Source organism: Lissotriton helveticus, chromosome 1_1, assembly GCF_964261635.1.
Source record: "Lissotriton helveticus chromosome 1_1, aLisHel1.1, whole genome shotgun sequence".
Classification (NCBI taxonomy): domain Eukaryota; kingdom Metazoa; phylum Chordata; class Amphibia; order Caudata; family Salamandridae; genus Lissotriton; species Lissotriton helveticus.
Window position 1 is genome coordinate 12429278 of NC_136057.1, and position 17743 is coordinate 12447020.

A 17743-nucleotide genomic window follows, 5' to 3' on the forward strand; every position below is an offset into this window, starting at 1 on the left:
CCTGTTCTTTGTCGCCTATCCCTTTGGTACCCTTGTCTGTACCGCCGCTCACAGTCTTTCCGACTGTTAGAATTGGGGGTCTCTGGTTGGCGCAAGTAAGTACTTGTGACAAGCAGGGACCCTCTCCTCTAAGTCAGGGCAAAGGATGACCCTTCAGAATTACCCTTGCTCACCCTCTAGGTGCGTGGCGTGAGCAGCCAAGGCGATTCTCCAGGCGTTAGTCAGTTAAGCATTTGTAGACACACACACAGTAAAATATACCAATCCCCCCACAAATGGACACCAGGCTGTGAGTATATAAAAATACGCTTCTTTATGTAAAATATATATATCTCTTAGGTCAGACTTATCACAAGATCAAATAACGTTTTTGGGGTGCCCACAGGTTGTAAATAGGCAAGCTTTCTTCGTTGTAATTCAAAATGTACTTTTAGTCTTTAAAACGGATGTTTCCCTGCAGTGTACCTTCCAGGAGGGTTCTCTTGAGTCCTGGGGAATATTGGGGGTCACACTGCTCCTTTCCAACTTGTTGCAGCCTGCCCAGGGGCTCCGGGATACTCTTGGCCCGTTCCGGGCCGAGATCGGGGCCCGACCGCCCAAAGCTCACGCTTCCCGCGTGGGACGCGTTCGGCCCTGCCGGGGCTGTTGACGCGGGCGGCCCCCACGGGTCTGGGGGGCTCAGGCAGGGGTGAGTGTTGGCCTCGGGGCGGCCCACGGGAGGCAAGGGCCAAAGGACCCGGGGCCGCTTCTGTCACTGCGGCCGGGGCGCGGGATGCAGCCGGGGACTTCTCCTGCCCGCCTGGATCGGATTCCAGCGGGAGGGGCTGAAGCGCTCGCACAGAGCGGAGCGGCGCCGCGAGCAGGGACAGAGAGCGGTGCGAGTCAGCTGCGAAAGGGCGGCTCGCACCACAGCTGATCTGGAGGCCGGGGGCACTCGTAGGCAGGGCGGCTGGCACAACAAAAAGGGCAAAAACAAACGTTGCGGGCCCCGAGCCCGTTGACGGTCTCGGTGGCGGCTTTCCTCCGGGGACAAAGGCGAGGTGCCCAGCGGCTCAAGCAGAGCGAGGCTGGCACCCGAGGCGTCCGTCCAGCGGAGGTCTGTCCCCTGGGTCTGTTTGCGTCCGGTGGGGATTTCTGGCGGGAGGGTGAGGCACCGCAGCGGGCCTTCTTAGGCGGTCGACACAGCGATCCCCTCAGCGGGGGAAGAGCGGCTCAACGGAGCGGAGCTCTTCCTCGGCGGGGACGAGAGGACACAGTCGGTCACGGCCTGAGGAAAGGGCTGGGGGGCACCACAGCAGCGAGCCTTCCAGGCGGTCAACTCAGCGATCTCCTCAGCGGGGGAAGAGCGGCTCAACGGAGCGGAGCTCTTCCTCGGCGGGGACGAGGAGACACAGTCGGTCACGGCCTCAGGGAGGGGCTGGGGGGCACCAAAGTCACAGCTCCGGCAGTAGTAGATATCCCGGTTAATTACCGGCAGACGAGCAGAGGCAGGTTGAGCCAGATGGTCCTGTGGCTCAGGTCAGGGGGCAAGCTCAGTCAAGCCCTTGGAGAATGTTTAAGCACAAAGCAGCAAAGTCTTTTCTTATCAAGTCTTTTCCTCTCCTTTCTCAGCAAGGCAAGCAGCAGGCCAGTTCTCCCAGCGTCTCTTCTCCTTCTAGTCGGGCAGAGGTCCTTCGTGGTGAAACAGGATTCTAATTTACAAGGAGCAGGGCTCCTACTTTTATACACAGTTTCTTTTGTTCTCACTGGCCAGGGGGGCCTCTGCATAACTGCTCTCAGCTCCTGAGCACTTGTGGTGGGTACTTCTGCTTCTGCATTCAGTGTGAGGGCAGGCACATCAGCCGCTCCCCAGGGGGGCGGAGCCGGCATTGTGAAGACAGGGGCAGCCTGAGCACTCTGTTGACAAGCTTCGGTCCTTCCTGGGCCAGGTGCAGGCTGAGTCATCAGTCGCTCCCCAGGAGGGCGGAGCCAGCATTGTGGTGGCAGAGCACAGCCTGATGCATCATTCAGGGGAAACTCCCACCACCCACTAAGGTGTCATCTGGCTATTCACTACCTGTCAACTCCCAGCCCTGTCACTCACACACACCAGACAGTCAGATCCACATCCAAGCAGAGGCGGGCTGAAATGGTTAGGCAAGCAAATGCTAACTTTCTAAAAGTAGCATTTGCAAACACAGGATATTAAAATAAACTTTACTAAAAGAAGTATTTTATTATTCTGAGTTCAGGCATACTAAACATTAATTTCTACCATGTTCCCTGAGCCTGCTGGGATTATAGAGTGTAATAATTCCAGCAGCCCATCTGGCCTAGAAGGGAACTGGTAGCCTTACAATAGTGAAAAACGAATTTGGCAGTAATTCACTATTAGAACATGCCACACACATCAGGGCATGTTCTACCTTACACTTACAATGCACCCTGCCCTTAGGCCTACCATAGGGGTGACTAATATGAAGTTAAGGGAAGGTTTAGGGGCTGGCAAGTGTGTGCACTTGCCCAGCCAGCATGACAGTACCAGACTGCACGCAGGTTCTGCAATGGCAGACCCTAGACACATTTTAAGGCTGCTTCTGTGGGTGGCGCAACCAGCGCTGCAGGCCCACTAGCAGTATTGGCATTCACAAGCCCTGGCACTCCTGGTGCACTTTACTGGGGACTGACAGTAAATCCAATGAACCAATCAGGTATATCAATCACATGTACACTTTACAGTAGGGAGCACTTGCACTGCGGCACGGGTTGGCCGTGGCGCAGTGCCCTGAGTAGCGGACACCAGCAAAAACATCTGAGGCACAACAGCAAAAAGTGGGAGGGAAACTCACGCCAAGGTGCCAGGTCTAACACGTGTCCCCTCCAGCTGAAATGTGGGGGGAACTACCCTTCCCCAGGGAGTTCCACATCACTAAGGCGGAAAAACCTGGACAGACCGTCAGCGTTGGCGTGATCTGTGCCAGGGCGGTGTTCCACCGTAAAGTCCATACCCTGTAGGGAGATGGACCACCTCAACAGTTTTGGGTTCTCACCCCTCATTTGCATCAACCATCTGAGGGGCCTGTGGTCTGTCTGAACCCGGAAGTGAGACCCAAACAAGTAGGGTCTTAGCTTCTTCAGTGCCCAGACCACAGCAAATGCTTCACGCTCTATTGCACTCCACCTACTTTCCCGTGGAAGTAACCTCCTACTGATGAAGGCTACAGGTTGGTCCCAGCCCTCCTCAGTCATCTGTGAGAGAACAGCCCCTACACCATGCTCTGAAGCATCTGTTTGCACTATGAATTCTTTGGAGAAATCAGGAGCCAGGAGCACGGGCGCCGTGCACATGGCAGTCTTCAGGGTGTCAAAAGCCTTCTGACAGGTGTCAGTCCAAATCACATTCCTGGGCTGCTTCTTAGAAGTCAGCTCTGTCAAGGGGGTCACAATAGTGCCATAGCCCTTGACAAACCTCCTGTATTACCCAGTGAGCCCCAGGAAGGCTCTCACTGCAGTCTGGGTCTTGGGGGGTTCCCAAGCCAGGATGGTCTCAATTTTGGGTTGCAAGGGTGCCACCTTGCCACTCCCCACTTGGTGTCCCAAGTACACCACGGAACCCTGCCCAATCTGGCACTTGCTCGCCTTGATTGTGAGGCCTGCCTTGCGCAGCGCCATCAACACTTCCCAGAGGTGCTGCAGGTGTTCTGGCCAGGTGCCACTGAACACTGCGATGTCATCCAGGTAGGCGGCACTGAACTCATCCAGCCCAACCAACACCTGGTTGACCAACCTCTGAAAGGTGGCAGGGGCATTCTTCATCCCAAATGGCATAACCCGGAACTGGAAATGCCCATCTGGTGTGGAGAATGCGGACCTCTCCTTTGCCCCATCGGTCAAGGCGATCTGCCAGTACCCAGACGTTAAATCAAACGTGCTGAGGAACCGGGCAGCCCCTAGCCGATCAATGAGCTCGTCAGCTCTGGGGATAGGGTGCGCGTCAGTCTTGGTGACTGAATTGAGTCCTCTGTAGTCCACACAGAACCGGAGTTCAGGTGTGGCTCCCGGCGCAGCAGCCTTTGGGACCAAGACCACGGGGCTGGACCAAGGACTGCTGGAAGACTCAACCACCCTAAGAGCAAGCATCTTGGAGACCTCCTCCTTGATGCAGGCCCGGACCCTGTCAGTTACCCTGTAAGCCTTATGCTTCACAGGTAAGCTGTCTCCTGTGTCCACATCATGGACGCACCAATCTGTGACACTAGGAACCAGGGAGAACAGGTCTGGAAACTGCCCCAGCAACTGGCGGCAGTCTTCCTGTTGCTCAGGGGTCAGGGTGGGTGAGAGGTTAACTCCATCCACTGACCCATCTTTCTCACAGGCCACTAAGAGGTCAGGAAGAGGCTCAGACTCCTCTTCCATTCCATCATCAGTGGCCAACAGCATGCCCACTTCGGACCTTTTCAAGTGGGGCTTGAGGCGGTTGACATGTAAGACCCTTAAAGGATTCCTGGGCGTCTTCATGTCCACCAAGTATGTCACTGAGCTCTTGCGCTCCACAACCTCAAATGGGCCCGTCCACTTATCCTGAAGTGCACAGGGTTCCACTGGGGCCAAGACATACACCTCTTGTCCAGGCTGAAGCTCTACCAGAGTGGCATTCTGGTCGTACCACCGCTTCATCTCCTCCTGGCTAGCTTCCAGATTTGCCTCAGCAAGTTGTCTGAAGCGCCTGGTTTGGTTTCTGAAGGCCAGCATGTAGCTATATACATTCTGGGGAGGTTTCCTGGGAGATTGCTCCCAGCCTTCCTTTACCAAACTCAGTGGTCCTCTCACGGGGTGACCATACAGCAGCTCAAAGGGGCTGAACCCTAGAGACTTCTGTGGCACCTCGCGGTATGCAAAGAGCAGGCATGGTAAGAGGACGTCCCACTTACGCCTCATTGGACCTTCCAGGCCCATGATCATGCCCTTCAGGGTTCGGTTGAATCTTTCAACCAACCCATTTCCTTGTGGATGGTAAGGTGTGGTGAACTTGTAGGTCACACCACACTCTTGCCAAAGGGACTTCATATACTTGGATATGAAGTTGGTCCCTCTGTCGCTCACCACCTCTAGAGGGAACCCCACTCTGGAGAAAATTCCCATTAGTGCACGCCCCACCACGGGGGCCGTCACTGTCCTCAGAGGGATGGCTTCAGGGTACCGGGTGGCATGATCCACCAAGACCAGGATGAACCTGTTGCCCATGGCTGTCTTGGGGTCCAGAGGCCCAACAATGTCAATACCCACTCGTTGGAATGGAGTACTGACCACAGGGAATGGTTGGAGTGGAGCCTTGTTCTTCCCTCCACTCTTCCCACTTGCCTGGCAAGTTGGACAGGTCCTACAATGAGCATCTGAGCTCTTGTGCATTTGGGGCCAGTAAAAGTGGGTGACAAGCCTGTCATAGGTCTTGTCCATCCCCAAATGTCCTGCTAACGGCACATCATGAGCCAGTCCCAGTAGGAAGGCTCTGAACTTCTGGGGTACCACCAGCACACGGGCTGACCCAGGTTCAGCAGTCTTAGGCTCTGAATACAGGAGGTCATTCTCCCAGTACACATAATGTGTTTTGGCCTGAACACCATTGGCCTGGTCTGCAGCCTGCTGCCGCATACCCACGAGAGAAGGGCATTCTTTCTGCTCCCTGCAGAATTCCTCCCTGGAGGGGCCTCCTTCTTGCTGCCAATGGGTCAGCTCAGGCAGGTCCCCCAGTTCAGCAATCTGTTCCCCTGTAGGCTCCAGGGCATCCCCCTCAAGGTCTGCTTCCTCCTGGACCGTGGGAACAGCAGGGGCCGGTTTCCCGCGCCCCCTGCGCCTTCTCTCTAAGGCCGGTTCCTGGGCCTCTCCTTCAGGTCCCAGGACTTCTTGATCACCCCTACTGGCTGCCATTGACCGGGTGGTCACGCACGCCCAGTCAGGCAGACCCACCATCTTCAGGTGAGTCGTTTTCTCCACCTTTTCCCAAGGGGAGTCCTCCAAGTCATTCCCTAGCAAACAGTCAACAGGCATGGTTTTCCTCACACAGACCTGCAGAGTACCAGAGACCCCCCCCCACTCGAAGGGAACTTGAGCCATCGGACACTGACTCTCTGAATTGTCAGCGTTGACAACCCTACAGTAGGCATGGGGTACAACCTGCTCTTGAGACACCAGGTGCTGCCTCACTGCAGTCACACTGGCTCCTGTATCTCTAAGAGCCTCAGCTTTCTTACCATTGATGGTAACCACCTGCCCATATTTTTTAGTGTTAGAGGGCAGGTAGTTTGTAGGGACCATCTCACTGTCTCCTAGTGAGACTAGGGTCATCTGAACAGGATCTCCACCCCCCGGGACCATCACTTCTTCTCCTAAGTGAACACTGGTCACTTGTCGGGGCGGAGCACCCGTGGGTGCTGGTTTTCCAAACAGGCGACACTTGGGGTCACTGGCTATGTGCCCCGGGTCACCACATTTGTAACAATTGAAGGGCCCCTTTGGAACAGGTCTACCTGTCGGGGCCCCATTCTGCTTTGGGGGTGGGGGAGGCTGAGAACCCTTCTGCTGGTTCCCTTGAGGATTACTTTGGGGGCCTTTAGGGAACCCTTTCTGTTTACCCCTGTCCCCCCCACTCTTCTGCTGGGGACCCTGCCCACCCTTGGCGGAGTCTCCCACTGGACCCTTGTGGACCCTGGTGCTGAGCCAGCGGTCCGCCTCCTCAGCAAGCTTCCTCGGGTTGGACAGCTTGCTATCAATCAGGTGCTGGCGTAACTCAGGAAAACAGTTATCAGACAAGTGCTCCCATGCAATTAAATCAAAGAGACTTTGAAAATCATTCACCTTGTTACCCTTCACCCAACCATCTAGGGCTCTGCAAAAAAAATTCACATACTCCACATACGTAGTCCCAGGACGCTTTGCACACCCCCTGAACCTCTGTCTATATAATTCAGGGGTAAGCCCATACCTGGTCATTAAGGCCTCTTTCATGTGGGGATAGGAAATCTGTTCTGCAGTGGGCAAATCTAGCAGGGTGTCCCGCCCTTCACTAAGGAATCTTCCCCACAACCCCGCTCCCCAATCCTTCTCAGGGACCCGGTGGGAGGACATGGCTACCTCATATGCCCTAAACCACTGTCCTATGTCATCCCCCCTAAAGAATTCCTTAACTACATCTTTGGGGATGTACACTTTGGACTCTACCTGCACCGGCGTTGTGCTGCCACCAGAAGGAGCTGTTCCCAAACCTCTTTGATCCAACTCCTTCATTCTCAGGTCATGGTCCAGCTGGCGTTGCTGTGCCTCCATGGCCAATCTTTGCTTGTCCATTTCCAGTTTTTGTTTTTCCATTTCCATTTGCCCAGCTAATCTTGCCATCTCCATTGCATGTGCCCTGTCTGCTGCCCTGTCTGCCAGCTCCTCTGGTGACAGGCCTCTGGGGGGCTCTGCAGCGCCATCTGGTGGAATGATATCCACCGGGGTCTGTGGATCTCTTGACTCCCTCCAGGCTCTCAGCGCCGTCACGAGTTGGGTCTTGTTGCTCAATCCACTTTTGGCAATTCTGCATTTTGTGCAGAGATCTTTCAGCTGGTCATTGGTTAAGCTCCTCAAGGCTCCCTCCCTCCAATCTATGTCATCTGCTCCAGAGAAGGTAGAGAGCGCTCTTCCAGCAGGGAGCGAGCCAGGCATGGCTTCAGTAATGGCAGATGTCTCAACAAAATTAAAAAAGGAACTGGAAACCTGTGGCTGCGTTATAGATCTGCTCTCCCTATGTGGTGATCAGTAATTCACTGTATGTAAACTACAAATGCAAATTCGCAAATCCTCACCGCTGCGTCCAATGTTAGAATTGGGGGTCTCTGGTTGGCGCAAGTAAGTACTTGTGACAAGCAGGGACCCTCTCCTCTAAGTCAGGGCAAAGGATGACCCTTCAGAATTACCCTTGCTCACCCTCTAGGTGCGTGGCGTGAGCAGCCAAGGCGATTCTCCAGGCGTTAGTCAGTTAAGCATTTGTAGACACACACACAGTAAAATATACCAATCCCCCCACAAATGGACACCAGGCTGTGAGTATATAAAAATACGCTTCTTTATGTAAAATATATATATCTCTTAGGTCAGACTTATCACAAGATCAAATAACGTTTTTGGGGTTCCCACAGGTTGTAAATAGGCAAGCTTTCTTCGTTGTAATTCAAAATGTACTTTTAGTCTTTAAAACGGATGTTTCCCTGCAGTGTACCTTCCAGGAGGGTTCTCTTGAGTCCTGGGGAATATTGGGGGTCACACTGCTCCTTTCCAACTTGTTGCAGCCTGCCCAGGGGCTCCGGGATACTCTTGGCCCGTTCCGGGCCGAGATCGGGGCCCGACCGCCCAAAGCTCACGCTTCCCGCGTGGGACGCGTTCGGCCCTGCCGGGGCTGTTGATGCGGGCGGCCCCCACGGGTCTGGGGGGCTCAGGCAGGGGTGAGTGTTGGCCTCGGGGCGGCCCATGGGAGGCAAGGGCCAAAGGACCCGGGGCCGCTTCTGTCACTGCGGCCGGGGCGCGGGATGCAGCCGGGGACTTCTCCTGCCCGCCTGGATCGGATTCCAGCGGGAGGGGCTGAAGCGCTCGCACAGAGCGGAGCGGCGCCGCGAGCAGGGACAGAGAGCGGTGCGAGTCAGCTGCGAAAGGGCGGCTCGCACCACAGCTGATCTGGAGGCCGGGGGCACTCGTAGGCAGGGCGGCTGGCACAACAAAAAGGGCAAAAACAAACGTTGCGGGCCCCGAGCCCGTTGACGGTCTCGGTGGCGGCTTTCCTCCGGGGACAAAGGCGAGGTGCCCAGCGGCTCAAGCAGAGCGAGGCTGGCACCCGAGGCATCCGTCCAGCGGAGGTCTGTCCCCTGGGTCTGTTTGCGTCCGGTGGGGATTTCTGGCGGGAGGGTGAGGCACCGCAGCGGGCCTTCTTAGGCGGTCGACACAGCGATCCCCTCAGCGGGGGAAGAGCGGCTCAACGGAGCGGAGCTCTTCCTCGGCGGGGACGAGAGGACACAGTCGGTCACGGCCTGAGGAAAGGGCTGGGGGGCACCACAGCAGCGAGCCTTCCAGGCGGTCAACTCAGCGATCTCCTCAGCGGGGGAAGAGCGGCTCAACGGAGCGGAGCTCTTCCTCGGCGGGGACGAGGAGACACAGTCGGTCACGGCCTCAGGGAGGGGCTGGGGGGCACCAAAGTCACAGCTCCGGCAGTAGTAGATATCCCGGTTAATTACCGGCAGACGAGCAGAGGCAGGTTGAGCCAGATGGTCCTGTGGCTCAGGTCAGGGGGCAAGCTCAGTCAAGCCCTTGGAGAATGTTTAAGCACAAAGCAGCAAAGTCTTTTCTTATCAAGTCTTTTCCTCTCCTTTCTCAGCAAGGCAAGCAGCAGGCCAGTTCTCCCAGCGTCTCTTCTCCTTCTAGTCGGGCAGAGGTCCTTCGTGGTGAAACAGGATTCTAATTTACAAGGAGCAGGGCTCCTACTTTTATACACAGTTTCTTTTGTTCTCACTGGCCAGGGGGGCCTCTGCATAACTGCTCTCAGCTCCTGAGCACTTGTGGTGGGTACTTCTGCTTCTGCATTCAGTGTGAGGGCAGGCACATCAGCCGCTCCCCAGGGGGGCGGAGCCGGCATTGTGAAGACAGGGGCAGCCTGAGCACTCTGTTGACAAGCTTCGGTCCTTCCTGGGCCAGGTGCAGGCTGAGTCATCAGTCGCTCCCCAGGAGGGCGGAGCCAGCATTGTGGTGGCAGAGCACAGCCTGATGCATCATTCAGGGGAAACTCCCACCACCCACTAAGGTGTCATCTGGCTATTCACTACCTGTCAACTCCCAGCCCTGTCACTCACACACACCAGACAGTCAGATCCACATCCAAGCAGAGGCGGGCTGAAATGGTTAGGCAAGCAAATGCTAACTTTCTAAAAGTAGCATTTGCAAACACAGGATATTAAAATAAACTTTACTAAAAGAAGTATTTTATTATTCTGAGTTCAGGCATACTAAACATTAATTTCTACCATGTTCCCTGAGCCTGCTGGGATTATAGAGTGTAATAATTCCAGCAGCCCATCTGGCCTAGAAGGGAACTGGTAGCCTTACAATAGTGAAAAACGAATTTGGCAGTAATTCACTATTAGAACATGCCACACACATCAGGGCATGTTCTACCTTACACTTACAATGCACCCTGCCCTTAGGCCTACCATAGGGGTGACTAATATGAAGTTAAGGGAAGGTTTAGGGGCTGGCAAGTGTGTGCACTTGCCCAGCCAGCATGACAGTACCAGACTGCACGCAGGTTCTGCAATGGCAGACCCTAGACACATTTTAAGGCTGCTTCTGTGGGTGGCGCAACCAGCGCTGCAGGCCCACTAGCAGTATTGGCATTCACAAGCCCTGGCACTCCTGGTGCACTTTACTGGGGACTGACAGTAAATCCAATGAACCAATCAGGTATATCAATCACATGTACACTTTACAGTAGGGAGCACTTGCACTGCGGCACGGGTTGGCCGTGGCGCAGTGCCCTGAGTAGCGGACACCAGCAAAAACATCTGAGGCACAACAGCAAAAAGTGGGAGGGAAACTCACGCCAAGGTGCCAGGTCTAACACCGACTCTGACGGGAGATTCCTTGTTTCACCTAGTGGAAAGGACCAAGTCTGACTCCCCGGCAGATCTGTGTCCACCCTCCATTTTTAAGATGGTGTCTCTCGGGTTGGAGGAAGAGGTGTTGTCGCTCCTGAACCGATCCCTGACTTTCGGCATGGTCCTGACGAACTTCAAGGAAGCCCTGGTTAGGCCGCTTTTGAAGAAGCCGGGTGCAGATGCGAAAAATCTAAAAAAAACTTTAGACCGAACTCCCAGCTGCCTTTTTTGTCAAAGGTGCTGGAGCTCCATGTGTTGAAATCTCTTTCGCATTTCTTTGAAATCAATAGCATCCTAAGGTACAATCAGGCAGGCTTCAGGGCCCATCATAGCACTGAAACAGTGATGCTGGCAGTGCTTGATGATCTGAGGCTTCAAGCGGACAAGAAGAGGCCGTGTGCCTTGCTTCTACTAGATTTATCCGCGGCATTTGATACGGACAACGATAAGCTTCTTTTGTCGCGGATATATGATCTTGGAGTCCAGGGCACGGCATTCAAATGGCTTACATCTTTCCTTAGCGGTAGGACCCAGAGAGTGCAGTTGGCATCCCATACATCGACCTTGGGTAGTCTCTCTTGTGGTGTCCCGCATGGATCAGCCTTGTCCCCTCTTCTTTTTAATGCCTATCTGCAGCCACTGATAGGTGCTCTCAATGCCATGGACTGCCAGATCTACAACTATGTGGATGATACACAGCTTATCATTCAGATTGATAATTCATCTGCTGCCCAAGTGAAGACCCAAAACATCCTCAAATTCATTACCGACTGGATGACGTCTAACTTTCTGAAAATCAATCCGGATAAGACTGAAGTCTTGACCATTGCCACCGCGCTCAATCCGTGGAGTAACCTTTTCTGGCTGCAGGAGCTGGGCGTCAGCCCAGTCCCAGCCTTGGTCGTGAAGAGCCTTGGAATTAAAATAGATGTTGATCTGTCTATGTCCCAGCAGGTGTCTGCAGTAGTGGGAGCCTGCACAGGCCTGATGAGACAGTTTTGCAAGCTGGCCCCCCTTTTGAGTTTCTCCACTCTGAGACTGATCGTGTCAGCGATGATAATTTCTCGCCTGGACTATGGTAACGCCCTTTACATCCGCCTTCCGGAGAAATTACTGAGTCGGCTCCAGGTTACCATGAACGATGCGGCCAGGCTGATTTTTATATTGCCCAGGAAAGCACATGCCACCCCTCTCTTGCAGCACCTGCACTGGCTCCCGGTGAGGCAGAGAGCCAAGTTTAAGGGCCTCTGCATTGCCCATAAGGCCATTCACGGCCAAGCCCCACAGTATGTAAAAGATCGTCTAGCTCTCTACACTCCCATTCGGACGCTTCGGTCCTCAGAGGCTTGCCTGCTGAAGTGTTAGCGTTTCAGGCTGGCTATCAGAGAAGGCAGAGCTTTTTCAACTGTCATTGTCCCTTGATGGAACAAACTACCAGAGATCTTGCGTAAAGAGCTCGCTCGTCTTCCATTCAGGAAGAAGTTGAAAACGGTTCTTTGCCAAGAGGCGTGGGGGTCGGATTAATTTCTGTCCCTGTGCTGGGTGGCCGTTTATTTCTCTCTTTCTACAGCGCTTAGAGACCTGCAGGTGATAATTGTGCTCTATAAATATAAATACCAATACCAATGTTTGTAAGGAGAAGGCAGCAGCAGTGTCTAACACCTGATGGGTCTCTTCTTAAAAACTGGACCCAGTATTGTATGTGACCAAACGTTGTGATAATCTGAAGTGAACTCTAATAAATTGGAGGCACTTTTGAAAATGATCAATGGTTACTTTTTATTCCCATAAGTGATTTTATAGATCAGTGAAAGAGCTGAATCATGATTCATGGCAATAGCTGCTTCCTTAGTGTGATATTTATGAATGATCATAATTTCCACTTCAGTTGCTTCTAGTTTACTGAAAGCTGTGTATGCAGAGTGGGTAACTTTCACATGCAATTCCTTTATCCATCAGCTTTGTCTAACACAGATACAATCTCCCTCTAAGACACGCTTAGTCTTAATTAACAATCCTCCCTGCTTCAGCCCTGAGGAAGCAGCTGTGCTTCTGCAGCTCATACAATCCCTCAGGAGACTTGGAGGAAATTACTGGTGCCATTCAGCAGTGCCTCTGTTTTGTTAATACTTTTCCAAAAGTCAACATCTTAGGGAGTTTGTTGTCCCCCAAGGCATACCTGGGCACTGGGCATTAGTCATCATGTAATGCCCTAAAACTGCCTGTGCGTCAGACCTATAACTCCTATACTCTTAGTAAATAGTTGCCTCTCCTGCTACTGGGCATGTGTATGACTTAAAAGGCTCTACCTTATACTGAGTGTCCTAGGTTTGCCTCTATGTGTTTACAATAGAGCTCACAACTCTCAGATCCGAGAGTAGCATTGGATTCTAATAGTGAAGCACACTAAATACTGACCCCTAAATATCTGGGCATCACATTGTAGGCTGAACTGCATGTGCAGCCTTATCGGTTTTATTTTACAGAGCTTTGATGCCTAGTGTAGGCTGTTCTAAAAATAAACATATATAAAAACACATGCATGAATGTATACAAAGATAAAAGAACAAGAGACATACCCTTTGTAAAAAAGTGGGCCTTGTATTTCCCATATCGGACAGCGTACGCTCCGCGGATCTCATCTGGGGAAACTGGATAGTAGAACATTGTATTTCTCTTACTCTAAAATGTTGCAAGAGACCACACTTAAACATCACTCTTGAGTACTTTTTTTAGGATTGCAATAATTATTCACAGCAAGCATGATTACACATACACATTGCATGTATTTCTGGTGACAAGACGATTATGTTGAAAACTGTGCTTATGTCACAATACGTGTCCATCCCATAATCCTCATGAATAAAGAAGGCTATTCTTTTGGCAGTGAGTATGGCAGTGTTATGTCCCACAGTGTCATCTTAGAGGTGACTACATCCATCTCTTCTGACCTGATCCCTAGTATTCCAAACCCAGGAAGAACAAAATGATGCAAGGGTAAGATAAGGAGACAGGGAGTGACCTGTGGTGAAGGAAAGATGAATGAGGTGAAATCCGGACTATGCCGGCTTGGTGTTGGCACCTGATCTTCGATGGAGCCGACAGTAGGCTTCTGATTAAAACTTTGTGCCTTGTAGTATTTCTTTGGTCACCTCAAACCAGTCCTGGGGGAAGCTCCTCTCCCTCTGGGTTTGGAACCTGCCTGGCTGGGGGACCAAAAAAAGGCCCGGCCCAGTGTCCACTCACATTTGCCTGTGACAGCTGATGACTCTTTGAAGTTAATCAAGTTTGTGGGTGCAGCCCAAATAGACATTCTGCCAGAGCAACAGACACTGACCCACACCCAAGGCCTTTCACTTGGTCTGGGAGTAGTTTATATACCTCATCAAGAGCTGTATTGTAATCATCCCTCATTGATTCACTCATAGGTATATCCGCACTTTCAGACACTGCTGAGTTTCTCACCTGTTCATGCATTCACCCAACTTACTCACCAACTCATTTAAAGACTAAAGGCCATATTTTTAGTTTACCAGATGGGTTACTCAATCACATATATCCTGCCCACTGTAGTACAAGTGCCATTGAATATAATGCACTTGTAATACGGCGGATGGGATATCTGTCATGTTTTTGACTGAGTAACCGTCTGCCACAGTCTTAGTCAGGCCCTAATTCACTTATCCACCCATATACAGTTCCACCCTCCTGAAAAGTCATCTCTCATCCATATATCCATCCACTTATGAACAACGCAGTTACCTATCTATAAGCCATCCATTCCTTCATCCATTCTCACCTTGGCTAATGCATGACTGGGTAGTGGGAGATCATAGAAGGCCATGCCCTTCAGTTCTTGGGGTGTTTCAACAGAGTGCATTCAAGACTGATTAAGACTAGGTCTGGGCAGTGAACTTCACTCCGTTCGCGGAGTTTGTGGAGTTTTCTGCACTCCACGGAGGTCGCGAAGTGAATAAAACTCTGCTTCTCGATGTGCAGCGGAGTTTTTTCCCAGCTTGCGATGATTGCAAACGGTAAGTTCTTCGAGCGCAAGGTGCCGCTCGGCAAGAATTTCTGCCCGAGCGGCAGGAATACCAGCACAAACTGCAGTTCGCACTGCACTCCACCACTCGCGGAACATCGTCGAGTTTTTTGTAACTTCGCAAAGTTCCGAATAGCAAAACTCCACGAACTACGCCCAGGCCTAATTAAGACCTGGGACAGAAATTTGCTCAAGGGGGTTTGAGGCTGGCAAGGAGATACTTTGATGCCCTTTAGGGGACTGGATAAGCATGTAATGAATGATGCTGTTACATTTAAGCCAAATTCTAGTCCTCGTGGTATTCTACCAAGCATCCTGCGCTACTAATCAATGCTGGCTGAACTTACTGTGTATTGATTCAAGAGAGCAATCGCACTGTTCACTGACACATACTACAAATCACCACCACACAGAAGGATCAAGTATTGTAGACTGAGCACTAACCTTGCCACCTCTGAAGAGAAGATCGATCATGCTATAGCCATCCAGAGTCACACTCGGCAAAGGCACGCCAGCCAAAGCCGCCAGGGTCGGCAGGATGTCTAAGGTGCTGGCTAGCTCGTGGGTCACCCCTGACAGCATAAAAGAGGTTTACAACTTACAAGAGAGAACAAGACATGTTCTTTTCAATATATGTCACCATTTACATTTGCTTTTTAAACGAAACATTAAGACTCAAACTCTTTTAATAGGCTGATTAAATGAATGACCAACAGCAACTGCTTTAATATGGTTGTACAATCATCTATGATTTAATCAGCCTTCTCCATGTAAGTCCATAACATCCTAGTTTCCAGGACACAGACTGTTTTTAGGTAATGTGTAGGACATAGTGGATTTGCACCAAGGATGAGTTTAGATATCAGTCCAACAAATACTGTACCCCAGTAGGTTTTTACCTCAGAGGGATCCCAACCAGTTATTGGTCCCATATGATCTAACTGTGGGTCCCAGAGGGGGTATCTATCCTTTATGGATCTAAATCCTCTGTAGGCCATAATCCTTTGTGGATTTCTCTGTTGCCTGACCCATCTCATGTGCTTTCAGGAGTCAGGATTTTAGACCTTCATGTTTCTAACAGCCTTTGTCTTAACACATCTGGGATTCTCTTCCCTAACTTATGGATCTGGAAAATGCTGCCAAACTCACTCTCCGGCGCAAAAGAGATGGTCTTTGGCAGAAGGCAAAAAGTGTTTGCCTTGTCATACCCTGGCATTCTGCAAACACCATTTTCAGAATCTCCATTGAAGAGAGCCCATTATAGGAAGGCGTATTATTAGTAAGCGGGGTGTTTCACCAACAGCTAGTAAAAATACCACAATCAATAATAAGGTCCAGCAAGGTCTCTATAAATTAATCCTTGCTCCACCCTTAGTAGCTTGGCAGCAAGCAGTCAGGCTTAACTTAGGAGACAGGTAAAGCATTTAATATCACCAAAACAGTTCATAAGTAAAAGACACAACACAATAAAAAAAAATCAACATCAATTTAAAAAAATAGAGAATAGTTGTATTTTTAACATGACACCAAAACAACAAAACTCCAATGTAAGGAACCAGAGATATTAATTTTTAACGATTAAATACAAAATAGTGCACAATAGCATCGAAAATTTTAAAGCTCCACTCGCGGCTATCTGGTTGAGCTGGGCCGGAGCAAAGTCAAAGTTTTATGCCTACTACAATTGACCACTGGTCAGCTAGGTCGAGCATTAGGTCCCTTTCATGATTTTACCTTCGCACTTAGTCACTTTTTTTGAGCTGTTCTCTCAACGACGAGCCCTCGGGTTCCTTGAATCCTGAGTTGGCTTCAATGATGGTAGCCTGCGGCAGCACAAAGCCACAGTGAGCCCCAGGAAGTCTTTGTCCTTGGTGTCGATGGCGAGGATTTCTGGAGATTTTAGCAGGACAATCCAGCATGGACAGGCCAATTCTAGAGTCAACAACACCAGCTTGACTCTTGATGTTGAACCAGTCTTCTTCTTGTGTTTTTTACCAAAACTTTGCAAAAAGTTCCCAGCAGCACCAGCCAAGGGTTCAGAAGTTCTGGATTGCCTCCTGGGGTCTGGAGTCATTCAGCCACGATGCTCCTGGTCAGTCCAGGAAAATATTTTTGTAGATGGTCAGCTGGAGTAGTCCTCTCTTTGGCTGTTGAAAGTGACGCGTTCCAGCACTTTTCTACCTGTTGCTGTTCAGGAGTCCACTTCTTTTCCTTGAATTAGACACAGTCCTTCTTTTGTGGGAACTGGAGAGTGCAGCAAGTGCAGTTCCTCTGAGTGCTAAATCTTCTGTGTTGCAGTTCAAGGGTCCAGCAGGGCAGTACTTTTTTTCAGATGTTCCAAGCAGTGATCTCAGGAGCTCCTGAAGCTCTGCCATATTTATTCTCCATTCTGTGCTGGCAAGAGTGGGGCTACCCACCCAATAAGAGCAAAGTTGCCTTTTCCGCTATGACCACTTCCTGCAAAGTGTTTTATATTTTTGACCCAGAATGCACTGTTCTCCAAAAAATAAAATGGAGAAATTCTCCCCTTGGGGTGTGTGCATGCATGGCTAACCCAATCCACAGATGTGGCTAACAATTTACTACATTCCCCTTTTTGCCCCTCTCCTAATCAAATTAGGGGTGTTTCCATCTGGATTTGGATCAAGGAAGTAGGGGCTGGCCTGGGTCCTGTGACATCTGTTCTCCTGTTTTTGAAGTTCAGTTCATCTCCCCTGCCCCTAACTCTCCCTGGCTTCTCCAGGAAGCAATCTTCTCCCAACAAATTGCTGTATTGCTTCAACCTCAGACCTCTTCACGCTTACTCGGAGAGCAGCTCAGACTGTCAAAGGTTGGTAAGTCCGTAATGGCTGCTACATGGCTGTTTTAGATAACTTCAGGAAAGTAGGTGCTAAAACTACTTTCCTGTAACAGTTATAACAAATCCAAGCTTGGCGAGTTGTTGGATGTATTGTAGCAATTATTGTGATACTTTGAATCATATTTCTAGCGAAATCCAATCAAAAGTTAGACTTTATTAAACTTTGATAAAGCGTTTCGAGGTTAA

General features: G+C 51.0%; 1 protein-coding gene across 1 annotated transcript in view; it reads right to left on the minus strand.

Annotated features, from left to right (window-relative positions):
• Nucleotides 1-17743, minus strand: part of LOC144766812 (arylsulfatase A-like) — a 72339-nt gene that overhangs the window by 12120 nt on the left and 42476 nt on the right. The window contains exons 6-7 of the mRNA XM_078650541.1: nucleotides 15142-15269; nucleotides 13235-13337 (exon numbers count right to left, since the gene is read on the minus strand). Of these exons, the coding sequence (XP_078506667.1) occupies nucleotides 13235-13337; nucleotides 15142-15269 (231 nt within the window). The remainder of the gene's footprint in view (nucleotides 1-13234; nucleotides 13338-15141; nucleotides 15270-17743) is intronic.